At 37.7% G+C, this 27,109-nt stretch overlaps 1 protein-coding gene across 2 annotated transcripts; it reads right to left on the reverse strand.

The window, feature by feature from the left end:
• Positions 1–110: 110 nt before the first annotated feature.
• On the reverse strand, positions 111–25,819 carry LOC127433404 (rab11 family-interacting protein 1-like). 2 transcript variants are annotated; one of them, XM_051685281.1, is made up of 6 exons: positions 25,315–25,819; positions 9,628–10,055; positions 7,188–9,024; positions 3,029–4,336; positions 1,756–1,867; positions 111–1,128 (listed from the first exon to the last, which is right to left on the reverse strand). In XM_051685281.1, exons 1-6 carry the CDS (start codon positions 25,662–25,664, stop codon positions 922–924), a joined length of 4,242 nt encoding a protein of 1,413 aa, XP_051541241.1. In that variant the 5' UTR covers positions 25,665–25,819; the 3' UTR covers positions 111–921. The 2 variants fall into 2 exon arrangements, with proteins under 2 accessions (XP_051541241.1, XP_051541242.1); XM_051685282.1 differs by lacking the exon at positions 3,029–4,336 and having other exon boundaries at positions 25,315–25,817.
• Positions 25,820–27,109: the final 1,290 nt, after the last annotated feature.

Consider the following 27,109-nt stretch of genomic DNA (forward strand, 5'->3'; position numbering starts at 1 on the left):
TGCAGCAGACACCCCATTATTATAGTATCTAACATCCACTCCGTACTTTTCAAAAAATCATCATAAGGATCACTTGTTCTTACAAATGATGTGACGCAGACACAATAACCTGCTGTTCTTTGCAAGGCCACACCTGTGACATTCTTTATTTCAAAGCCTTAGAATAATGAAGCTGCCAGGTTATAAGAAAAAGGCATAGCATACAAATGATCCAGTTTCCAATATTTACATTTGAAGGGATTCATTTAAAGTGCTTTTATCAAAAAGCAAAATAACAATTGACATAAGTATCAACACAGTGTTCTGTAACATAATATAATATTGCTTTGCAAATTTACATAAAATATCTTGCATACGGAGCGTTCTATTTTATTAATTTGTTTTGTTGTTTGAACGATTTGACCAAAACACAAACCAATTAAAGTAGATAACCAATAAAGGACAAACAAAACACGCGCGCACACACACACACACCCGACTGAATACAAATTCAAATGGAAAAGACAGTGGACAGTAGTAAAGAACTTTGGGAAAAATACATATACAGTATATATATACATATACATATATATATATACATATATATATATACATATATATATATATATATATATATATATATATATATATATGACTTAGTTCAACATGTATAAGAGTGTGCATGAATCAGTCACATGGTTAGGTGGATCTGAAGCAAGCCAAATGTCTTTAAAAAAACATAATAGTTTTCAATATTTAGTGTGAGGCTTTATAATTCAGGTATACATCAACCAGATCTTCAGCTCAGTAGTGTGCTAGAAGTTTAATTAATATTTAAATTTCACCACAACTTTATATTGTTTTTCATCCCATATTTGCAATTACAGTGCACAGTATAATACAAAACCTTTGTGTATAACCTTCTGCCCAATTTGGATTCCCTCAAACTGACTTCTTCAAAGAGCTCAAGGACATTAAGATACTGGGTTTCTCCTCCATGACACGGACTAGAAGGTTGTCTATATACTGCTCCAGTTCCACAATCTTAGAGTCCTTCTGAGAAAGCTGCTCCTTTTGCTTTTCCAACAAGTTGACAAGCTCTTCGTGGGTCAGCTGCGAGTAGCGCCCCGTCCCTTTAGCCTCCGGGGCCTGCAAGATACAACACACAAGTTTTGTAGAGCTAACATGCTTAAACGTTTGCTAATGCAAGAACTTAAAAGTCAACTTAAAACACAGGTTGCAACCCTTTATATTTCTGTAAGAGACAGTCCCACGCCCAAGTGACGGCATTGGTTAAATAATATTGTTGGGGTTGTCTAAACAGGTCTCTCAAAACAAACAGAGTATGTTTATAGCACCACAGAGACACAGTGTTTATGGTTTTCAAGAAGATTAACCTACGAATGGCTTACTTCTAGTTATATCTGCATATTAAGCTAAGATAGAAGAAAGTATTTTAACACTGAAAAGTAACATACTTCAGCTTTAACTTGATTTTATTAATCTGGAATTGATTAGTGTGCTAAGATTTCTCTATATGACAGGTGGTTGGATGTGAGGAGTTTCTGAGACTTTTTCATGTTTTGAGATTATTCACATTTTATATGTAGATCTTAGGAACACAAAATCACATACCAATGCATGTCCATGCACGCACATGCACACAGCATGACGCCTGAGACAGTCATATTTCTATTTAAAGCACAATAAAGGTGTGTTTTTTGTGTAGGAGCACAATAGAAGAGGAAGAAACAAAAGGAATATACAACACGTTACCTTCATCTTGGCTTGCATGCCATCAATAATTTTAGTGGATCTGGAATTGTCTTGCGTCTCTATTAGATATGGTGGCCTCTCAGTGGTGCTCAGGGGTTTCACTGCATGGGGCCTGAAAAGGGAACAAAAGCTGTAAGTCCTACAGACAGATACAAGACTGCAGGGGTGGAATACAAAGCAGTCAACCAGAGGACCCTGACAGAGATTTTTTCATCATTTTGACAAACTCATAAAAATTTTTTTTAAAAAAAGGGTGACAAAAACTTCCTGCCCTAAACTGTTTAATGTGAAAACATAATGTGCATAAAGACAACAATGTACAATGTAAATTATGCGATACCTCATTTACAGTTAATTCAACAAGAGGGATTAAATGAATGAACCTTAACCTCCTGAGACCAGAGTGTGACTGCTCTGTGCATTTTAAATTCCCCTTTTTAATTTGTAACTAGCAACCCAAAAGAAATAACCAAAATAAATAAATAAATTTTTATAGACAAAATTTGTTTCCTAAAAATTGATGTCCACAAAAATGGACAGTGGGACTAAGTTGTGAAATTTTGAATAATACCAAGCTATAGATATTTTTTTTAATTGTTTATAATGTTTCCAGGAGTGCTGGTTATTCATGTTTTTGAGATGTTACAGACATTAAGAAATTAACAAATAATTCTGATTCAAAGTAATGGCCAGCATCATCCAATCACTGTCAACCATGTTAAAATAAAATTTGTGTTTAAACCATTGCACTTGAACCGCACATGAAAGTCAATACAATGAGTAATCTAGATTATGGAGTGTTATACAATGGAAACTGATATTTCTTCAGCCTTTTAAAAGACAGAAAACCATTAAGTTACCTTTGGAAATTTGTACTCATATTTGCTGAAACCACCTTTAGACATTTAGCAGTTATTTCTTATAAATGTATAAAAAAAAAAAAAAAAAAATTTTTTTTAATTTTGCTGGCTATGTGAAACGACAACTTTAACCAATTTTTACCAAAGTCCCTTTAGAGCAAGTCAGATCACTCAGCGGCCATGTTTGTTTCGCCTCCGAGCAGCCTGCGGGAAGCAATTTCTATGGATACAAGTACAGATCCAATGTACTTAAAAAGGAAAAGACCGAAAAGACCCTTTTCTTAAAATGAAATCTTGATACCTTTAGAAATCTCAAGAACACCACATTTGAACTACGGGGCAGTTAATGGGTACCTACCTTCTCTATCTGCCTCTACGTTTCTAGAGTAGTTTTACTGTACAAGAGGCCTCACCTGCAGGATTTGAAGGCAGGATCATCTGTTTTCTCCCTTTCATTTCCATTACTCTGCCCAACAACTGGCTGGGCATCAATAGGTGACACTCTGGCCTGCGGAAGAAACTTGTGCCCTGACCCGTAACCTGTTTCCAATCTCACTGGAGCAAACTCATTCTTCTCATGCACTGTTCCAAGAGCTTGGCTAGGGTTTGAGGATGAGTTTGCAAGGAATGGGGAAAAACTGGAGGTCGAAACATCACTATTAATAGTTAATGTCTTGTCTTCATCTTGCCTATTGGGCTGACCAAATAGTACGCCTGCTGGAGGCTGGCTTGTTGAGTTCGGGCCACCAATTGTTGCCAATTTCACAGGAGGCAATGGGGCCCGACTCTTCTTTTTGGAGACTCCTGTCATAGCACCACTCTCAAGCAGGACATTTTCTACATTCAGAACTGAATCCAAGCTTGAAGAAACATCTTCTCTATGAGAGTCTCGTTTATACTTTGCTGGCATTTCTTCTTGTCCACTTTCTCTTGAGGAAAGACTATCGGTATAATTCGAATGCACAGGCTCAGGTTTTGTGGAAGGCACGTCAGCTACAGATAGGTTATTGCTCAGCTTGCCAGCTGACTTCACTTTGGTATTTTCAGACAAATTTAGGTTATCAATTGCTAGGTTGTTGGGTTCAGGTTCAGATGCAGAACTCTCTATCGATTTTGCTGAGGGCTTTGCTGGTGCTGGCCCCTTGTTGTGTTTAGCAGTTCTTAAACCAACAAATATAAAAGGGTTGGTTTCTGCTTCCATACTGGGCTGACTCTGGCTAAAATGTGGTAGTCTGGTACTGCTTGAAATGTCTGTCATGGAGCTCCTTGTCTCATCTTTACCAGACTGTCCTTTATCCTGGAAACCAGGTGTTCTCCATTCTCCAGTATGCAGAGAATTTGTAGATGGGTCTGCATGTTCTGAGTTCCATACTTCTTGCTTGTTCTTTGAGACATCTGGTGGTAAAGGTGCAAGGCGTTTGTCTCGTCGTAAACATGAGACATCAGAGTCTCCACTGTCCTCAGATGCTCTAGATGAAAAAGTTTGTGTGGCTCCAGTAACTGATGCACTTGAAAGGTCTCTTGAAGAAACATCTGGTTTTCCAATCTGAGTCTTGTTCTGGGGAGGCATTGGGGCACGTCGTTTGTTCTCTGACTGTTCTGCACCATCTCCAAGACTGACAATGATCTCCGTGTTGCCACTATTGGTATCAGAGTCATCTAAGAACGGGTTGGTGTTTGGCACAAAGGCTTGGGAAAAGAATCTTCCAGAAACAGAAGAACTGAAGGAGCAGGGTAATGAGAGGAAAGGTTAAGCTTGATCAAACACATCGGACCAATATTTAAACATGTTGGCAAGTAAATTGAAGTAATTTTGCTTAGTTGCTTTCAAAATCCCATCAGAACGATTTAAAGGTGAAGGGTGCAATTTCTGTACTAAACGGAATAGCAAAAATAATTGACAAACAGGTAGTCCTGCCTCAAACTCATGGCACTGGCTGAGACACTGAATTTGAAAGCACCACAGACCCCCAGTCAGTAAGTTTACATCCACAGTTATGATCGAGCTACAGTGGGCTTTTGCGTTGTCCAGCTACAGTCTTCATCTGTTTTGCCAAGTATACGTAACAAAATTCATAACTGAATATTTGAAGGAAGGACGTCAAACACTAGGTTAAACACATGTTGCCCACCACCTCTGTCTTTCGAAACGTGCAAAATGCAGAGGCCAGTTATGGTCCAATTAACATGAATACACGCTGGACGAAGCCGTCCAGTCGCATTAAATAGGTCTGTTAGTCCGAATTTGCAAAAATCAGACTGGTACAATTTCAGTCAGACAACAGCATTTATATTCAAATTTAGTAAGATGACTTATTCATTTTGTCTGTCAGAAATCGAAATTTTAAAGTACATGTAAACATACTGAGTGTGAGGACTGGGTATCGCCAATCACCTCACAATGCGATACGTACCATGATACATAGAGTAGGTTAAGATTTCATATATCGTGACACATCACAATATCCTAATTATATCATGATTGAAACAGTACCAAACATATGAGAGACACCCAGTATGTCCACGAGAGAAGAGTGAATCATGCGAGTTCAATCCGCTTCAATCTGTCGTACCTCACAGGTTCTGAAAGCACTGAGAAACACCAATCTCAGAGTTTGCACTTATTTCGACAACCTGCTTCTTCATTATTGAAATGCTGCAAATGATAAGTCTGAATACACAAATAAATCAATACAAATATTGATACAGAAATGAATAGTATCAGTACAATATCGTGATATCAATGTGTGAATTACACACTTCACCTTTAATGTCTTTAAAAATTAAAAACAACATAACATTGTTTTTAAAGTGCGAGTGTTAACAGGAGTCTAACGTCTAAATACTGTAAGTCCTCTGACTGAATATTTTGGTTAAATTAAAGCTTAACATAATCAATATCCATAAAGTATTTTATGAGGAACTCAGATGAGTTCCACTTTAACTGCTGTCCTGAAGAAATAATAATAGGGTTAAATTCAAAGAGCTATCCGCAAATTAGGCTGTCTGCTTCCCTGTCTCCCTCCCCCGAGTCTCCTCCACATTCCATAACCTATTTCATGAAGTCCTGAAGTCGTTATGGATGAGTCAGTAAGACAGAACTGCTCGATAAGCTTTTTCACAGGGAAACAGATTTCGCAAGCTTCCCTTGGGCAGACCTCAGTCATATACCACAATGAAGTTAAAACAATTAGGGTTATAGGGTTAGAGAGCCTATAAATAATAGTCAGCATTATTACATTTCAGCAAAAAGAATCAGATAAGAGCATGGTAGTTTATTCAGATTTAGGAATTTAATTTGGTTAAGTTATCATATTTAGCTGGTTTGATGATCATCTTCTGAAAATATGATGGAGAAAGAGGAACAGAAGAGTAACATTGTAAATGTAAGCAAGTGGGTTTCCATTTGCAACAGTTCATATTCACATATTTAAAACCAACAATTCAGCTAACATTACTGCGATTCATCTTTACTTGGAGCCCTTCAACAAGTTTTGAAAGTGCTGCTTCTCATGCCAAAAGTTCTCTTTGACACGTACAGATATGAGCTTGTGTTAGCACATGAATATACAGACACAGAGAAAATGGCATATTTCATGATTGTGCCAAGCTCTCTTTCGGGACAGCGATAATGAGATGTTCATGGCAGCGTGGTGTTATGTACCTTTTGATACTGATATCCAGTTAGTGTGAACTACACTGAAATCCATATTTCTCAGAAATTGACAGACACTTTCATGCCTTTATTTTTCATGCTGTGATCATGGGTTTGCCTTCAAGCAGAGTTATGAACAAGGAAAAGTTTTTAAAACGATTTGAAACAACTATGAAAAATTATAAAAGACATTTGAGTTATGAAGGATGAAAGACTTGTTAGTTTTAGCCAGATGTCTCTGTTAAGCCACAAACTTCATGAAATAGTATTGTTTCCTTTATGTTCTCATTTGTTAACCAGAATGCTTTTGAACTGGTCATTTTGCTGTCAGGTATCCCACAGAATATAAAAATGTGCCTATTTAATGTTTGATGTAATAAGCTTTTAATCAGTGCTAGGCCAGAAACATACTTTATGGAAGTACGCATACGCAGATGCAAGTGCTTGGCCAAATGCATTGCCGGTTGAAACAACCTTAGTACTCAAGGCTCGAATGAGAAAACTCACAGCAGAAGAGGACAATGCACACTGATGTAAACTATAGCGCCCCTTGTGGTAACACTGAGAATGCAACCTGTCCTTGCATTTAATTACGAATTGAGGACTGAAACATTTTGGAACACAACTTCAAACAAAATCGAGCTTCCGAAGCTAGAAGCGTCTGTGTTCACATACTTGCGTAGAGTATGTTTCGACCTTTAGTCTTAGTAGGCAATTGCAATGGACCTCATTCATGAAACATAAAACTATTTTCTTTGTAAAACATTCATAAAACCATTGGTAAGTTGTTGCAATGAATTAAAGTCGCCAATTATGTAAGAAGAATTTTATGAATGATTTACACAAATTTATTCTGCTTGTCTTTCACAAATGAGGGTCAAGGAGTATGTTTCTGCATTTTCAGTTAAGGTACTGACCTTGGCTTTACTGCAGATACTTTGGCTGGGCAACTGAGAGCTTCAGGTTGAGGAACCTCAAAGGGATTGGGGGAATTCTCGTCAAATGCGAGGGCCTCTTCAAAGGGATTGGCGGAGGGGACGTATTCTTTCTCTGCTTTCTTCACCGTATTCAATCTAGCACTCCTGGGCTTCACCTCTGGCTTCTTCTCAGTGGTGTAGGTCTGTTCTTTCATCTTCCTTTGCTTCTCTTTTTCTTCTTCCTCTTGTCTGATTCTCTCTTGCGCTGTTTCTTTCTCTTTCAACTTCCTCTTCTCTTCCTCCTCAGCCCTCTTTCTCTCTTGTTCCTCTTGCATCCTTTCTTCCATTTTCTTCTTCTCAAGCTCCAACCTCTCTTTGTCCAGCCTTTCTTTCAGAGAAAGTCTTTCTTTCTCCTCAGTCTTTCTTTTCTCTTCTTCCACTTTCCTTTTTTGCATTTCCTCTGCTTCCTTCTTTTCCTTTTCCTTCCTTAGTCTTTCCTCTTCTTCAGTATGTCTTCGTTGCGTCTCGACCCTTCGAGTTTCCTCTTCCTTCCTTAGTCTTTCCTTCTCAAGCCTCGCTCTTTCCTCTTCCTCCATTCTCCTCCGTTTGTCTTCTTCCAATCTGGCCTTTTCTTCTTCCTCCATTTTCTTCCTCTTCTCCATTTCCCTAATTCTCTCTTCTTCAGCCTGTTTGCGTTCTTCTTCCTGTCTAACTCTTTCCTGTTCCTTCTTTATTCTAACCATTTCCTCCTTTTTGATCCTTTCTCTTTCCTCTTCCTCAGCTCTTTGCCTTTCCTCCATCTCTCTCTCCACCCGTTTCCTCTCCTCTTCCTTTTCTTTTCTCTTTCTTTCCTCCTCTCTCTCAATACTTTTCCTCTCATCTTCCTCTTTCTTCCTCTTACCTTCCTCTCTCTCCACCAGTTTCCTCTCTTCTTCCTTCTCTATCCTCTTTCTTTCCTCCTCTCTCTCAATCCGTTTCCTTTCCTCTTCCTCCATTCTCCTCCGTTTGTCTTCTTCCAATCTAGCCTTTTCTTCTTCCTCCATTTTCTTCCTTTTCTCCATTTCCCTCATTCTTGCCTCAACCCTAATTCTCTCTTCTTCAGCCTGTTTGCGTTCCTCTTCCTGTCTAACTCTTTCCTGTTCCTTCTTTATTCTAACCATTTCCTCCTTTTCGATCCTTTCTCTTTCCTCTTCCTCAACTCTTTGCCTTTCCTCCATCTCTCTCTCCACCTGTTTCCTCTCCTCTTCCTTTTCTTTTCTCTTTCTTTCCTCCTCTCTCTCAATCCTTTTCCTCTCATCTTCCTCTTTCTTCCTCTTACCTTCCTCTCTCTCCACCAGTTTCCTCTCTTCTTCCTTCTCTATCCTCTTTCTTTCCTCCTCTCTCTCAATCCGTTTCCTTTCCTCTTCCATTCTCACCGCCTCTCTACGGAGCTGCTCTCTCTTTTCCTCCTCAGCCTGCCTCCTCTTTACCTCCTCTAGCCTTTTCCTAACTTCCTCTTCCTGTTTCCTCTGTTCCTCTTGTTTTCTGTGCATTTCTTCTGCAGCATTTTCTTGAGTTTGCAGGTCTGAGGCTTTAAGAGAGTCCACTGAGGTGTTGGAGGTTTTTCTGCTGTGACCTCTGCGTAGATCTTCCATGGATCCATGGCCTGAGCTGTTCAGGCTGAAGGGGGAACTAGCCCTGGAAACTTTGGTCTCCGGCTCTTCCGCGTAGACATGACTACCATTGATGCACACGCTATTCTGCAGGGTGCCCTGTCCAAGAGAGCTGGCACCTTGGGACACCTTGCTGTCGGAGCTTCCAGTGCGCTTATGTTTCAGAAATTTGAATTTCTTCTTGCCTTTGAAAATAAAGAAAATGCATACTTGCTATAATACATATTGTTGGACCTTTCAAAGATATTGGAAAGGGATGTACTGATATTGAATTCTTTGCAGATGATTTTGCTTTATGTGATGTGATGGTTGATTGATTTGATAATTATGTATGTTATTATGTTATTACACATAACTGATATAATGGATGGTATTATAAATCTAAACGTTTTTGTCAGTTGAATAAAACAGTGTTCACAAAGTATTAAACATTTATTCATCTGTTCTACCATATACTGTTTTAAGATGAATATATTTTTAATACTTTTGTATTCTGCAAAGAAAAGAGTTTAAAGTTTGAGTTGGAAAAAGTAAGGCCTTATATTATCTGCTTTTATAATTGGCTTATGTCCCTCATGAAAAAAAAAAAAAAGTGGATCAAGCATATAAATATATTGAGAATCTCAAACATATTTCTGGTCACTTTCATATTTTTCATACTGACAATATCACAATAAATATTTTTGAGGATTTTACATGTTGATTCTCACAAAATCTACAGAAATGGTCACTGATCCTGTGCATCTGTAACATTGAAAATATTATGGCAAAGCATTATTATGTAATACCTTCAGGAGACTCTACATTCAGGCCAGATGACCTGCTCAAACTGATGGCAGAGTCTTTTTCAGGCAGTGTGGCGAGTGTGGACATGGATTGAGACATGTTACGGTGCAAACCCGACTTGGGTACAAAGAGGGACTTGAGTTTATTTTTCTTTTTGGCTCCAGGTGTGACATCCGTTTCCTGTTCTTCCTCACTGTCAGTCAGTATCTGGCTGACAGATGGCACTATGGCGGAAGCAGAATCCGACATACCATCTTTCTTTTTCCCTTTCAGCTTGTCCTTGAGCTTCCCAAATTTTGATCGTGACTTGTCCGGCCCGGAGAGGTCAAACATACTTGCCGTCATGTTGTTCTTCATAAACTGAATGTCCAGGAGCACCTCACCTCTGTTTTTATCTGCCTTTCCTGTCTTGCTGACCAGTTTAAACCATCTGTAAAAAAAACAAACAGCACAGCATGTTTAGTTCCAAGCAAATATCATTTCCTGAAGAATCTCCCTCATCTGAGAAAAGACAGCTGGAGGCCAGATTGAAATTAAGATATCAGATTCCAAGGAATGGGATCATGTTGTGTCCTTTAGTCATACTTTCCAAACAAATCTTTCTAGTCTGTCAATTAAAAATCACAATAAACATTCTGAGGATTTTACAATACAAAATCTGCAAGAACGAACATGTTCAAGTGATATTTCACACCAAAATGATAAATAAAGATAATAATTATATTTTGCTTAACAAATAAATAAAAAAAAAGCCTATTTTATGGCATTATGGTTTTTGCACTGTGATACTATTTTCATGACAATTAAGCACATATTCCCACCTTAATTCACATTAATGTAATGCAAGAAATCTCCTTACTGTAATGTGAAGAAAAAAAACATTAATTAAAATGTTAAGTATTTATTTACACATCATGCATGGTAGTATTTGTTGTGCAGCTTTTAATTGATGCTGATTTAAAAATAAAATAAATAAATATTGCAGCCGTGAGAATTTAATGAGAATAACAATGTGAATTATGGGGGGGGGATAAGAAAAAAATTCTAGACTTAATACAGTAATAAGTGTCTGGGGGGGAATGTGCTTAATTGTCATTAAAATAATATCACAATGCAAAAACAAATTTAAATGGTCCTAAAAATAGGCCTAATTTTCTTAATGCTAAATATAATTTCTTAATTTCTTTCTTCATATTTTGGGATAAAATGTGTCCCCCATGTTTTTGTGAGATTCACCCTTACAGAGAAGCTCGAAACCTGCAAGTTCTGCTATTACAGTCATAAATGTCAATAAATTCCTATGGTGCACCAGGAAAGACCTGTGGGCATTTCTTTGACTGCTATTCTATAATTTGGTTCTACATGAACAGAGAATGAGCGACTAAAAAGTAATACTACAGTCATGCTGCTGTATTGTTTTTCTGTGTTGGGATAGGTATAAAAACTATTTATCATCTATTAAAAGACATGACCTCAATTTCATTGGATCACTATTTGTTTTACATAAAACAGAGTGAGTAGTTTTTGCTAATTACACTCAAAACTATGAGATCCAGTGAACAAATTCCAAAGTCCATGTAAACAGTTTCATGAGATTGTTGACATTCCTCAAGGGCTAGAACAGCACATTACGGTTTAATGACCAAGAGAATGTCTTCATTCAAGGACACTGTCAGAGGACAACAATTTATTAATCTGAAATAACCATTCTGTTATTTTTAACCATCTACAAGGACAAGTGCTTCCAAACAATTACTGAACACGTGTTTTTGAACAAAAACAAAAAACTGAATTTCCCCTTAGGCATGAATAAAATAGGTCTGTATGCTATATACAGTATCTGTAAAAAAAGAAAATAAATAAATAAATAAATAAAGGAAGAGATAAGAGACAGAATAATGATCACTGAATCTTACAACCTCAAGGCAGATATTTTTAGCCAACAAAAAGAGAAGCATCGGCTTGTTTTCCACTTGGAAGAAAAAAAAGGAGGTTACTAAGAAATGAATGGCTGGAGCTAGCAAGCTAACAACAAATTCTGACATGGTTCCATGGAAAAAAGTAGAAGAACATTCAGACACATGATGATGACACAAGGGTAGTGTAACTTCATGTAAACTTCATGTTATGGTAAGCTTGCAGTTCCATGGACCTGTGAGAATTGAGTAGGTTGCGTAGAAAAGCAATTTTAAGATACTTTGTGAATGCCACAATACTGACACTCGCAGAGAACACAAGTTAGGCAGATTAGGGTCAAACAGAGTTTGAAAAGAAAATAGAAATTCACTAAAACCCAATAACTGTCAAACTGTTATGTCTTTTCAAAAGCAACTTTTTCATTCCAGTATAAAGCCATATAAAAATATGACACATCGTGCCTGGCATTGCCTGGGAAATACAGTAGATATTCACAATATACATGTGATGATTTTGCTGATGATACAAAATTAAGAAACATTGCTGTTAAAGTAAGTTCGATCATTTTTGTGATTCAGAGAAAAAGGCGCAGAGGATATTTAAAATATTCTTTCTTGTGTTCATTTAGTGAAAACATACCTTGATTATTTTGAACTATATGTTTTTTTTTTCATTAAACATTATCTACTTTGGATCAATGGCTGTTTTGTCAAAATGATGGTTCATCTGATTTAAAATAAATTATTTAAAAAGTTTTATTTACATAAAACTGTATTAATACATAATACCTTACTAACATTAATCCCGCTTAAGACAATTCAGTGCAAATAAATGTGGAGATATATATTGAATATCATTAAAAAGGCAGAAAAGTATAAAGGTATAATTTTTTTGCTATACAGTGCATCCGGAAAGTATTCACAGCGCTTCACTTTTTCCACATTTTGTTATGTTACAGCCTTATTCCAAAATGGATTAAATTCATTATTTTCCTCAAAATTCTACAAACAATACCCCATAATGACAAAGTGAAAGAAGTTTGTTTGAAATCTTTGCAAATTTATAAAAAAAAAAAAAAAATGGAAAAAAAAAATGGAAAAAATAAAAAAATAAAATCACATGTACATAAGTATTCACAGCCTTTGCCATGACACTCAAAATTGAGCTCAGGTGTATCCTGTTTCCACTGGTCATCCTTGAGATGTTTCTACAACTTGATTGGAGTCCACCTGTGGTAAATTCAGTTGATTGGACATGATTTGGAAAGGCACACACCTGTCTATATAAGGTCCCACAGTTAACAGTTCATGTCAGAGCACAAACCAAGCCATGAAGTAAAAGGAATTGTCTGTAGACCTCTGAGACAGGATTGTATCGAGGCACAGATCTGGGGAAGGGTACAGAAAAATGTCTGCAGCATTGAAGGTCCCAGTGAGCACAGTGGCCTCCATCATCTGTAAATGGAAGAAGTTTGGAACCACCAGGACTCTTCCTAGAGCTGGCCACCCGGCCAAACGGAGAGATCGGGGGAGAAGGGCCTTAGTCATGGAGGTGACCAAGAACCCGATGGTCACTCTGACAGAGCTCCAGCATTTCTCTGTGGAGAGAGGAGAACCTTCCAGAAGAACAACCATCTCTGCAGCACTCCACCAATCAGGCCTGTATGGTAGAGTGGCCAGACGAAAGACACTCCTCAGTAAAAGGCACATGACAGCCCACCTGGAGTTTGCCAAAAGGCACCTGAAGGACTCCCAAACCATGAGACATAAAGATTGAACTCTTTGGCCTGAATGGCAAGTGTCATGTCTGGAGGAAACCAGGCACCGCTCATCACCTGGCCAATACCATCCCTACAATGAAGTATGGTGGTGGCAGCATCATGCTGTGGGAATGTTTTTCAGCGGCAGGAACTGGGAGACTAGTCAGGATCGAGGGAAAGATGAATGCAGCAATGTACAGAGACATCCTTGATGAAAACCTGCTCCAGAGCACTCTGGACCTCAGACTGGGGCGAAGGTTCATCTTCCAACAGGACAATGACCCTAAGCACACAGCCAAGCTAACAAAGGAGTGGCTCCGGGACAATTCTGTGAATGTCCTTGAGTGGCCCAGCCAGAGCCCAGACTTGAACCCGATTGAACATCTCTGGAGAGATCTGAAAATGGCTGTGCACCGACGCTCCCCATCTAACCTGATGGAGCTTGAGAGGTCCTGCAAAGAAGAATGGAAGAAACTGCTCAAAAATAGGTGTGCCAAGCTTGTAGCATCATACTCAAAAGACTGAGGCTGTAATTGGTGCCAAAGGTGCTTCAACAAAGTATTGAGCAAAGGCTGTAAATACTTATGTACATGTGATTTTTTTTTTCTTTTCGTTTTTTATTTTTAATACATTTGCAAAGATTTCAAACAAACTTCTTTCACGTTGTCATTATGGGGTATTGTTTGTAGAATTTTGAAGAAAATAATGAATTTAATCCATTTTGGAATAAGGCTGTAACATAACAAAATGTGGAAAAAGTGAAGCGCTGTGAATACTTTCCGGATGCACTGTATCTCCCACCCCTAACTTGGACTGTCCTCTGTTTTTATTTTCTATGGGGTCCTGGTGAATGTGTACAACTCTACACAACAAAGTCTAATTTTAATCCTATAATCACTAACCACATTCTTCTATCTCAAACAGCTTTAGTGTTTATGACAGCAGAACAAGCACTGTGCATCGACAGCACAGTGAATAGTGCAATGCTAATGATATGGAGAAAATGACTTACTGGGCGTGTGTTTGGGTAAATAGAAAAATTACTCTGTGGCTTTCCTCTGAATAAGACTCCGATGACTCTGTGTCTAAAAATAACAACTCACCCTGGGATTATTACAGTGAATGATCTGTGCCATCTGTCTACATCTCAAAGACAGTAACATTTAGGTCTATTCTGTTCCTTAGCACAAAAATTTTAAACCTTCCAAAAATTGGCCCCATTCACTTCCATTGTAAGTGCCTCACTGCAACTTTGATTTTTGCTTCTTTTTTTTTTTTTTATCGAAAATATATATATTTTTTTTGGTAATCAACACTATGCCACAAATGCTGTCATTTCAGCTTAATTGATATTGAACCCGGAATATTTAGTTTAGTATTTAAACTAAAACAAAGTTCACTTCCCACAAATTTTAACCAATTAATTTCCAGTACTTTTGGTAATATAATATAATACAATATAAGAACTTTTCTAAATGATTTAAAACACGATTATCAGGGCATAAAACAGAAGTGGCTGAAGTTCAGGGTGGGTAACCAAAAGGTTGCTGGTTCAAGCCCCATAAGGTGCAAGCCAAGAGCAAACCTAGATGGAGTCAGCAGACTTTTTTGCACAATTCTGTAAAATGGATTTAAATATTGTCAAATGTGTTAATGATCTGACTGGGAGCACTACACGCTTATTGTCATTACACTTGTGCCTGTGAGTAGTAATGCTGTTAATCACATTTCTTTAGGCTAATTACAAATAGACAATTAAAATGGTATTGTATAGCCTGGAAGATGTTCATTTGACAACTTTTGTTGTTAAAAGGTCAATGTGTTTTTGCAGTTGTTCTGACAACACCTCACACACCCATCGAACACATTGTACTAAATGCAATCAGCTCCTGACATGATGTCATTCAGAATAGTGTGACAGCTTCTATAAATGGAAGATCACAGAAGTTGCGTGACGGTTCTCTTCAGCCGAGGGGAAGTTACACCACCACAAGGCGTTGCCTGCTTTAAATGGACAGTTCACTAAAAAATGAAAAAATTCTGTCAACATTCTGGCCTCTCATAACTTACTGATTAAATAAGCAATGTAGTCAGTAAATATTTGCTTGGTTTTCTCTAAAGCTTACTTTATTTCATTTGTTTTAGATCATTAGACAACACATTTTGGAGTCTTGGAAGCCAGTCTGAAACCAGTTTCTTTAGGAGGTACCTTCATACACAAAACGCTGCCAGCTATTGACTGTGCCTAGGATTTCGAACAGAGCTAAAGCTCTTGAAGAATGCCTGCTCAGCCTTTAAAGATTCCTCCATAAAAGCTATATGCTCTGACAGGAAGATGACTCTGCACTGGATCTCTCATTGTTCCAGTGTCTCTCAACAGCCCGACTTCCTGCATATGCCAATGCGCTGATAAGGGCATTGTGTGACAGGAGTCTCTTATCATGTGCAGCAGCGCAGGGGTCACACTCTCCAACTTGCCTGTGATAGATTTTGTGAAGTTTCACTAAACTTTTCAGTTTGGTGTTAGACATTCAACAAATCCTCTCTAATCTGAAGCGAATTGGACAATTTTTTTTATAGGTGACCTAAAAACAGTTAATTTGGCCCTCTGGTGCTTTTTCTGGCTTAGTATTTAGCCAGAAAAAATTCTATTGGCAGAATCTTTTTTTTTATTTTTTATTTTTTTTGTTAAGGTACCAGATTCAACATAATTATTTCCTTAATTATTTCCAGGATTGTTGACGGAAAAGGCACCGTAGAAATTTAAAACTATACAAAATAGGTAATACTCCATACTCCAAGGTTGTTCTCGGGTAAGTATCAAGTTTAATTAAGTTAATAAAACTGCTAAAATACCACTGAGTGCATCTAAATGAGTATTTCAGCCACCAAGACATTACTTGAGAAGATAAACCAGACAGAGATGCAAGATATATCTGTGGCGATTTTTATCAATCATCAGCATCAGTCTGAATGGGCCACTATCGGAAGCAGATCCGAGCATTCTGGAATACTTGATTCTGATTGGTCAATCACATCATTCTGTGGTCCTATGGTCCGAATAAATTGCCCAACTGGTCTTCTGCTGTTGTAGCCCAGCCACCTCAAGGTTCGACATGTTGTGAATTCTGAGATGCTATTCTGCTCACAACAATTGTACAGAGTGGATATCCGAGTTATCTCAGGCAACCGATTTCTTATATCACTGTGCTCGTTTCACACAGTCTCTTTCTTCTCACTTAATAAAGTCAACTCACATTAACATTATGAATATTTTTCATTGTAAACAATGACCATATTTACATGCACATCAATACACTGACAATACACACAACTAGCAAAAATCAACTTATTAAAACAACCCAACAACGCAAGAAAACAGTGTTTACTTGACATTTGAAATCATCCGATTTCTTTTGACGTCAACATAAATGTGAATAGGCATGTGCATAACACTTGCAACAATTGGATAAGCCGGTAAGAATGCCGGTAAAGGTGTTTATATACAGAGCGAAATCAGAATAATAGGCAAAAATCTACCTGTGTCAATCGGTTTATACTTAAACTCTTTATGACCTTACCCTGATAAAGGAAAGCCATTTAAGGCATTTAAATGACCACACACATTGCCGGCATATTAAGCATAATCCGTGTAAGACTGTGCATGTAAACACGCTCACTGTTTTTAAAAACAGATTAGACTTAATAGGCCACCATACTAATAAAAATAATCATCAGCTAACTTTTAGACAAAAATTCTATATTGGTTCATCCCTAAAACCAGTAATTTGGTGTCCAGACAATATTTATTTTCAAACCAAGAACGAATACAAGAAAGTATAGAAGAATACAAACTGCAAAAAACAGTCAGAACGTTGGTAGTTGACCCCATTCGTGATCCCATTCTGCCTCAAATCAAGAAAGAGTCACTATATCAACATGCAAGTGACTGATGGGCTTTAGTGAGATTCAGTATTTGCATGGGGCATTTAGCATCTTTTAATTTATAATTTTATAATTATAATTTTATTTATCACACATTATACATTTGCACATATACAGTGAAATTCTTTTTTTTCACATATCCCAGCTAAGCTGGGGTCAGAGTGCAGGGTCAGCCATGTTATGGCGTCCCTGGAGCAGATAGGGTCAAGGGCCTTGCTCAAGGGCCCAACAGTGGCATCTTGGTGGTGCTGGGGCTGGAACCCCTGACCTTCTGATCAGTAACCCAGAGCCTTAACCGCTGAGCCACCACTGCCCTATGCACATCTTTTGAAACAAGACATCACAAGTGTGACTGTGAGAGGGAAAGCATAAGTGTTTTCTTCATTTTGAAGTCAGAATCAGCTGACAAGCCTTGACTAAGTTATGCCACACTAACAGAAACATCGAGATATCAGACACTGCCTGTGCTGTTTGTCAAGGCCTGAGAGAAAACTACGACACAAACAGAACAATCAGAAAAAAGGGATGTTAGATATCAAACCTTCTCCAAACTTTTTTACAGCTAAACAACGGAGCACATATAGAGTAAAGGTAAAACCAAGTGTAAACGCACACTTGTAAGAAAATTAAAACACATTTATCAATAAAGTGAGCAAGAATAATTACATTTTTACACTTCTTGAAGAAAATGAGTGTGTTTGCAAATGCAAAAGTCGCCACCATGATGCTAGAGTTTGCTATATAGTTTGCTATGTTGTTGTTAGAGTGTTCTGAGCTGTTGCTAGGTGCTCGTTTACTGACCCAAAGGTTCAAAGTTGAGAGTGCCCATCCCCAGGACTCTTTTTGAAACCAAGCGCACACTACACGACTTGCAGTCGCGCCCTGCAACTCACGGTCTTGTTTTCCATCGTGCTGGTACGCACAATACACGACAGATCGAAGACTGGGTGTATCAACTACACGACCATTCATCCATGACTGAGGCTTTATGTACACCTGGTATTAAGATGTGTTTTGGGTGAACCAACCAAAGCGTTCAAGCGAGACACATCACCGATTCACCTGGTCATCTTTTTTTACCACTTGTGTTCGGATTTCAAGGGGAGAGTCTATGATTTTATGAAGACATATATGAATCATTATGTCAGTGTATTACTACATGATAATAAAGTGCAAAAAAGAAGAGAAAGTGCTAAAAAACCCAGCACACAGTTTCTCTTAATTCTATGCAAACATGAGGTTTAGAGCAGAATTCAGAGTTATTTTAGTTTAGTACATGTAACTGAACTTTTAATGTTCTTGCTTCTCATATCTGTGTCCCTATTGTGCATGTACATGCATTCGCTTTTTAAAATTCCCCGATCGTATGCTTATTTCCCTTTAAATCCGCACATAACCAGCAAAAAAAACGGCCGTTGCAGCTGTCCTTAGCGTAGTCCCGATTCAAACTGATCACCCAAAAAGCCTCCTTTTATTTTCTCCCCAATTTGGAATGCCCAATTCCCAATGCGCTCTATGTCCTTGTGGTGGCGTAGTGACTCGCCTCAATCCGGGTGGCGAAGGACGAATCTCAGTTGCCTCCGCGTCTGAGACAGTCAATCCACGTATCTTAACACGTGGCTTGTTGAGCACGTTACCGCGGAGACCTAGAACGTGTGGAGGCTTCACGTTATTCTCCGCGGCATCCACGCACAACTCACCACGCGCCCCACCGAGAGCAAGAACCACATTATAATGACCACAAGGAGGTTACCCCATGTGACTTTACCCTCCCTAGCAACCGGGCCAATTTGGTTGCTTAGGAGACCTGGCTGGAGTCGAACTTGTGACTCCAAGTGTGATAGTCAGCGTCAATACTCGGTGAGCTACCCAAGCTCGCACCCAAAATGCCTCTTACAATTCCGATAACAAAATTCATTCACAAACTCGTGCAGTTTATTCGTGATAACGTCAACAAACATGAAAGAACGGCTCGTGCCCATTTTTGTGCTTATTTGCACTTACTTGCAAAGGACAAAAAATACGAAAAAAATATACTTTATTTTATTTAAAATAAATTATTTTATTTTCTAATAATTTTTTCGTCTTCTACTTCCGATTACCCTCTCTCTCTCTCTCTCTCTCTTCGGGACAGCTGGTTTGAAATCTGTCATTCCATTTGCAAATTGTCTGGGTTTGTCACAGGATGCAGACACTACAACCGTTGGTTGTGAGATCTGAGACTTGTCATCGCAGACCAGTCGCTGACTAAAAATATCAAAGGAGATGAGCTTGAGTCGTGTAGTGTACTGTCAATGAAGTTAGGATAATTAGGGTTGGGGGTTTGTTAGGGTTAGGGTTGGGCAAAAAATGCAGATTGGTCAAAGTGACAACGTTGTGAGAAAGAATTAATTTAAAAACATCACTTTCTCGGGTATTATGGCCAGTGACTAAGCAGTTTCTGAAATAAAATTAAAAAAGCATGGCATCAAATTAAAGGTGACCTAGCAAGAATACACTCTTGGCACCAAACAAGACTGGCATCCTTATACACATACCCTGATAGATCAAACTTCAAATCACCATCAAGGGAAGAGATCTGTTTACAAGGAACATCAAGGTCCACTTTCATGCAAGAGTCAGTTTACTTAAAGGGATAGTTCACCCCAAAATGAAAAATCTGTCATCATTTACTCATTTTGTTCCAAACCTGCTAGTATCTATATTATATAGAATCTAGTATCTATATTTGCGTTCCATGGAAGCTAGAAAGTTAAATGGTTTAAAACAACATGAGGGTGAGTACATAATTACAGAATATTCGTTTTTGAGTAACTTTTCCTGTAAAGAGATGGGGCTTCCTGTTCTTCTTTAACAAGGTAACAGCAGCCCAAACTAAAAGAGGACAAGATATGGCTTACTTAACAAAACAAGCATTTGAATGTACAGTATTTGATCTCTATCACATGACAACAGGAAATGTCTCACCCAGACCCAAGAGAACACAACGGCATAAGAGCGAAGCAGTCGAGTGGCCTAGTTAATTAAAAAACTACTTTCATTCTAACTTAACGAGCTAAACTTTCAGAGCCTTCAAAAGAAGGCTTTTGTTAATGAATTAGATCTCATAATTAAAATAACCAAGAGAGCTGTAATCAAAAGCTTTCAGAATTCACACACAAACAATGAAGTCATTCATAGAGCACGTGTAGAAAACACAAGCTCTTTTAAATCAGACATGATCTTTTCAAGGTCAGAATGTTGTGATGACTTTGGGGGAAACGTTCAGAAAATGTATTGAACTGTTTTGTAATAAGAGCACTTAGAACCCACGTTTACTGATGTTACAGTGGTAACTAGAGGTGAACTTATTTATTTATGATGTCTCTACATAATGTAGACTGCGTGTGGCCCTGTGTTAGAGCAAAATGTAATCATTAAAGGGATAGTAAATTGGAAAACTAGGGACTGACGGCTTCAGTAACCATTTTCATTCCATTCAATAAAAGTGAATTAGTTCACTTTTAAGCACTTATAGTTGAGTTCACTCCATGTAAGAAAGTCATAATGGTTTGGAAGGTGAGTAAATAATGACAATTTTCATTTTTGAGTTTGCCCTGCTCTGGATGGATGGACGGGTGGGCATTCCTGTTAGAATTTTGACATGGGCTAAAGACAACCTTGTAAAAAGACATCCTCTGGAAATGTCAACAATGCAATTCTGACCCATTCATGGAGGACTGTGCACCTTGGGATTAGGGAAAAGTCCTACCCTGTTCTCTTCGGACTGCTTTGACCTAGCACAAGGGAGTTACAAGCTGAACTCATTATTTCCACATAAGGAAAGCTTAACACCATCTACCCATCCCCCCCAAAAGTAACCATGTGAAATACCATTCCAACACTAACAACAGGCTGAGAAATGTGAAATACACTTGTGAAGGGCTTAGTTCGACAGAAGGGTTTCAAGTATTCTCTGCAACAGATTGACATGTAAAGATACCTTACATGATAACATATAGGCTATACAGTGCCTCCAAATATATTTGGTTACAAAAAAAAAAAAATATGAATTTCATTTAATTAGATAACAAAACATCAAACCAAGTGACATCTGTCTACAAATTATGCTAGACCTCTTCTCAAAACTAACTTCACTTTTCCAAGCCATTTTGGCAATAACTGTTAACCAAGTGATCTCATTTTTAGAGGATGTATGAAGTCAATTCGTCAGGTGACCTAGCAGAATAACAACAATTGCAGTTCATCATATTAATTATGGACAACATCCGCTAGCATTTGACAAACAAGAAGTGTCCAAATAATATTTATATTGTTTAATAATTCAAAACCTAATTTAAGTTCTGAAATTGTGCAATGTTTTTCTTGAAAAGTATGCTTGTGCTATCTTTCTTTAAAATGACTGCCATTTGCTTTTGTTATTCTGTTATCTAATGCAATGATTTTGAAATTTGTAAAATCTGATATAGTTCCTAATATTCTATTATAGTCCTAGTAATATATATATCACATAAATACTGATGAATTGATTTAATGTTAAGGGTAGGAGGTAATAAAACTCAATCTTGAGAATCTATTAATTAATTTATTAGACACTTAAATATGTTTGCTTTATATGAAAAATTTGAAGAAAAAAAAAACCATCATAAAAGGTCAAAAAATACCCTGAAAAATCAAATCCAGGGGCATATATATATATATATATATATATATATATATATATATATATATATATATATATATATATATATATGACTTGTTTTGTTCCTCATTTTTAAGTTGCTTTGTATAAAAGTGTCTGCTAAATGGCTAAATGTAAATTTATACATATACAGTTGAAGTCAGAAGTTTACATACACTTTAGCCAAATACATTTAAAGTCAGTTTTTCACAATTCCTGACATTTAATCACAGAAAACATTCCCTGTCTTAGGTCAGTTGGGATCACTACTTTATTTTAAGAATGTAAAATGTCAGAATAATAGCAGAGAGAATGATTTATTTCAGCTTTTATATCTTTCATCACATTCCCAGTTTGTCAGAAGTTTACATACACTTTGTTAGTATTTGGTAGCATTGCCTTTAAATTGTTTAACTTGAGTCAAACATTTTGGGTAGCCTTCCACAAGTTTCTCACAATAAGTTGCTGGAATTTTGGCCCATTTCTCCAGACAGAACTGGTGTAACTGAGTCAGATTTATAGACCTCCTTGCTCGCACACACTTTAATTTAATTTTCCAATACCTTGACTTTGTTGTCCTTAAGCCATTTTGCCACAACTTAGGAGGTATGCTTGGGGTCATTGTCCATTTGGAAGACCCATTTGTGACCGAGCTTTAACTTCATGGCTGATGTCTTGAGATGTTGCTTCAATTAGCCACATAATTGTCCTTCCTCATGATGCCATCTATTTTGTGAATTGCACCAGTCACTCCTGCAGCAAAGCACCCCCACAACATGATGCTGCCACCCCTATGCTTCACGGTTGGGATGGTGTTCTTCGGCTTGCAAGCCTCACCCTTTTTCCTCCAAACATAACGATGGTCATTATGGCCAAAAAGTTCAATTTTTGTATGATCAGACCAGAGGAAATTTCTCCAAAAAGTAAGATATTTGTCCCCATATGCACTTGCATACTGTAGTCTGGCTTTTTTATGGCAGTTTTGTAGCAGTGGATTCTTCCTTGCTGAGCAGCCTTTCATGTTATTTTGATATAGGACTCGTTTTACTGTGGATATAGATACTTGTCTACCTGTTTCCTCCAGCATCTCCACAAGGTCCTTTGCTGTTGTTCTGAGATTGATTTGCACTTTTTGCACCAAACTACATGCATCTCTAGGAGACAGAATGCATCTCCTTCCTGATGATGGCTGTGTGGACCAAAGGTATTTATACTTGTGTACTATTGTTTGTACAGGTGAATGTGGTACCTTCAAGCATTTGGAAATTGCTCCCAAGGATGAACCAGACTTGTGGAGGTCCACTTTTTTCTGAGGTCTTGACTGATTTGTTTTGATTTTCCCATGATGTTAAGTAAAGAGGCACTGAGTTTTAAGGTAGGCCTTAAAACACATCCAAAGGTACACCTCAAATTCAATACACCTCCTATCAGAAGCTAATTGGCTAATTGTCTAAAGGATTGACATCATTTTCTGGAATTTTCCAAGATGCTTAAAGGCACAGTTATCTTGGTGTATGTAAACTTCTGACCCACTGGAATTGTGATAAAGTCCATTAAAAGTGAAACAATCTGTCTGTATGTAAACAATTGTTGGAAAAATTACTCGTGTCATGCACAAAGTAGATGTCCTAAACGACTTGCCAAAACTATAGTTTGCTAATATTAAATCTGTGGAGTGGTTAAAAAATGTGTTTTAATGACTTCAACATAAGTGTATGTAAACTTCTGACTTCAACTGTACAACCTCAATTCCAAAAACGTTGGGACAATATGAAAAATGCTAATAAAAACAAAAAGGATTGATATGTAAATTATATTCACCCTTTGCTATATTGAAAGCACTACAACTAAACATTATACAATGTTTTCCCTTGTGAATTTAATTGTTTTTTATTTTTATTTTATTTTTATGTACAGTAATTTCAAATCAGATGATTGCAACACACTCCAAAAAACTTGGGACAGTTGAGTGTTCACCACTGTGAAAAATCACCATTTCTTCTAATAACACTAGTTTGATAAGTTTAAAAAGTGGAATTTTCCCCCCATTCATCCATTATGCAGGTTTTCAGCTGCCCAGTTGTACGGGGTCTTCGTTGCCATTTTGTGCGCTTCATAATGCAACACACATTCCCAATTGGAGGTGGTAAGGACTGCAGGCAGGCCAATCTAGCACCCGCACTCTCTTATTTTTGAAGTTGTCCTGCTGAAAATGCCGGGATGTCCCTGGAAAAGGATGGCAGTATATACTGCTCCAAAATTTTTACATATCTGTCTGCATTAATGATGCCCTCACAGATGTGCGAGTTACCCATGCCATGGGCACTGACACACCCCTGGCCCATACAGACACTGGCTTTTGGACCTGACGCTAATAACAGCTTGGATGGTCCTTTTCCTCTTTGGCTCGGATAACACAACAGCTGTGTTTTTCAAAAACTATTTGAAATGTGGACTCGTCGGAACAAAAAAGGACATGGTTACCCTGTTCTACTTTCCATCCAAGATGAGACCGAGCCCAGAGAAGTTGGCAGCGCTTCTGGACAGTGTTGATGTATGGCTTCTGCTTTGCATAGTAAAGTAAAGCTTGCATCTGTGGATGCAGCGGCGAGTGGTGTCGACTAACAAATGTTTACTAAAGTTATCCCAAGCCCATGTTCATGATATCCTTTACAGATTAATGATGTTTTTTAAGACAGTGACGTCTGAGGGATCAGAGATCACGTGCATTCAGAAGTGGTTTTCGTCTTGCCCTTTACGCACCGAGATTTGACCAGATTCCTTGAATATTTTAAATATATTGTGCACAGTAGAGGGTGAAATGCCCAAAATCCTTCCAATTTGTCTTTGCGGAACATTGTTCTCAAAGTGCTGGATTATTTGCTGAAGCATCTGTTGGCAAATTGACAAGTCTTGAATGATCCTTATGCCTGAAGGACTATGCTGTTTTTGGAGGCTCCTTATATAATGACACAATTGCCTCATCAGTTTAACATCTGTTTCACATTGCCTTGTTTTAACTCGTCAAATTGCCCATCTCAACTTTTTTGGAGTGTGTTGCAATCATCTGATTTGAAATTACTGTACATTTTCAAAATAACAAAGAAATTCACAAAGAAAAACATCATATAATGTGTAGTTGTACTGCTTTCAATATAGCAAAGGGTGAATATAATTTACAAATCACTCTTTTTTTGTTTTTATTAGCATTTTTCATACTGTCCCAACTTATATATATATATATATTATATATATATATATATATATATATATATATATATATATATATATATATATATATATATATATTGTGATGACAACATGTGTGATTCAATCATACAGAAGTACAGATGCTATCAGGATGTTTGTAAAGTGTCGTTCACTCACTCTGTTTTATCACGGGATTTGTTGTCGTTGAGGTCTAGGAGGTTGATATTCGCTTGCCCGAGCGTTTTGTCAGGTCCCATCACAGCCCGGTGCATCACGAACACCTGTAAGGTGCAGCGCTCCGCGTTGTTGGAGTGAAAGAGCGGCAGGTCAAACGTGGCCTCCTCTTTCCACACCGGCGCGACGCATTTCTCCGCCACAGACGTGGAGAACTTCTCCTTGGCCACCTGCATGATGGCGTACGCGTCGTTGGTGCCATTTTTCCCCTTGATCCGCAACCCCCTCGCCTGGAGCACCGTTACCTGAACGCTGGTGGGGTACCACTGCAGGCTTTGCTCTGCTAAAGACATTTCGGTACAAACCCAACAAGTTTCCGTTGGGATTTAAACACAACAGGACGCGCGAGAAGTCCTAATAGTAAAGTTACGAAGTGTCAACGGTCTGTTACTGTTTCGCTGGAAAAGTTTTACCTTGTCCAGTGAAGCAACAATTGCGCGTCACTCTAAAGCCGCGCCCATGCGTCTGTTCACTGATGCAGCAACAGGCGTATGGGCGTGGCCTATTTGGTGACGAAAGACAAATTATTGCATTGGCCATGAACAGAGGTGGAGATTGACTAATAATAATAAATAAATTGTGACTCATTTGTGTTTTGATTGTAATATTGTTTAAGTTTCTTTGGACATAACTTAAAGGACTCAATATATGGGCTCTTAAAGGGATTAATACAAGTTAAGACCATTCGACAGCATTTGTGGTATAATGTTAAAAAATCGAGGTTACAGTATAGCACTTACAATGGAATTGTAAGGAATTTGGCGGGTTTAAAGCATAGACCCTATTTAGGATACATTTTTATTTTATTTCATTTGTTAAAGATTACTTAATTCAATTTGATGGAATTTTGTTATGGAATTAAAATACATAAATCTTAAAATTATGTTCTGAGTGTAGATCTACTATCAGTATCTGATACGTACAAACAGAAAAGCTATTAAAACAGTGAATTTAAACGCTGTTTTAAAAATGTTGTGAAGTGACAGGGCCTTATTTATGTTGTCATATTGTTCTGAGCATAAATAATAAATAAATAAATAATGAGTGAGAGTAAGAGCTAACTTCACACATACATTTGTCATTAGGGCTGGTCTGGTGTTCAGATCTTTTCCAGTGTGTGTTTTAATTAAAATGTACTTTTACAAGAAGTGGGAAAACTTTGTGCAGTTTTATTTGGACCACTGGTGTATAATGAAAAACACTAAACACAGAGTACACAGTGACTTTTGCATTTGGACACAATGCCCAACACAGCTCATAATAATTAAATGATGTTCCTTTCACTTACAAGAATTTTATAGAAAGGTTTAATTATAATGGATACCATGGATGACTAAGACATTTTAGAACTGTACAGTTCTGTGGCACGAAGCTACAGTTATATTGAATTGTCTTCCCCTCAGTCGTTCTCATTGTTCTTGAAAAAGGGAACACATGAGCAGAATCAATGAAGTTTTTTGTCTTTTCATCTATAAAAAACAGATTTTAAACTAAAAACAAGGACCACATTGACATTTCTGTAAAGAACACAATTAGTATTTAGAACAAACCAACAAAAAAGGCATGCAAGCTATACAAATTCTCCCACAGAGATTATTCACTTCTAATGTACTTAAATGGAGATATTAATGGTGATTAGAATAATAAAAGTAACAGAGTATTTGTAAAGGTGGGTCTACTCTAGGTAAGAATCAAACCACTTGTTATATATTAATAAACAAAGAATGGTATGTGCAGT

The sequence above is a fragment of the Myxocyprinus asiaticus genome, chromosome 43 (assembly GCF_019703515.2).
Source record: "Myxocyprinus asiaticus isolate MX2 ecotype Aquarium Trade chromosome 43, UBuf_Myxa_2, whole genome shotgun sequence".
In the NCBI taxonomy this organism is placed as follows: Eukaryota; Metazoa; Chordata; class Actinopteri; order Cypriniformes; family Catostomidae; genus Myxocyprinus; species Myxocyprinus asiaticus.

Coding starts and splice junctions, on each gene's coding strand:
- LOC127433404 (XM_051685281.1), bottom strand. CDS start 25,664: ATGTCTTTAGCAGAGCAAAGCCTGCAGTGGTACCCCACCAGCGTTCAG. Junction 10,056..25,314: donor AAATCCCGTGATAAAACAGA/GTGAGTGAACGA, acceptor TTTTTTTTACAG/ATGGTTTAAACTGGTCAGCA. Junction 9,025..9,627: donor GAATGTAGAGTCTCCTGAAG/GTATTACATAAT, acceptor TTATTTTCAAAG/GCAAGAAGAAATTCAAATTT.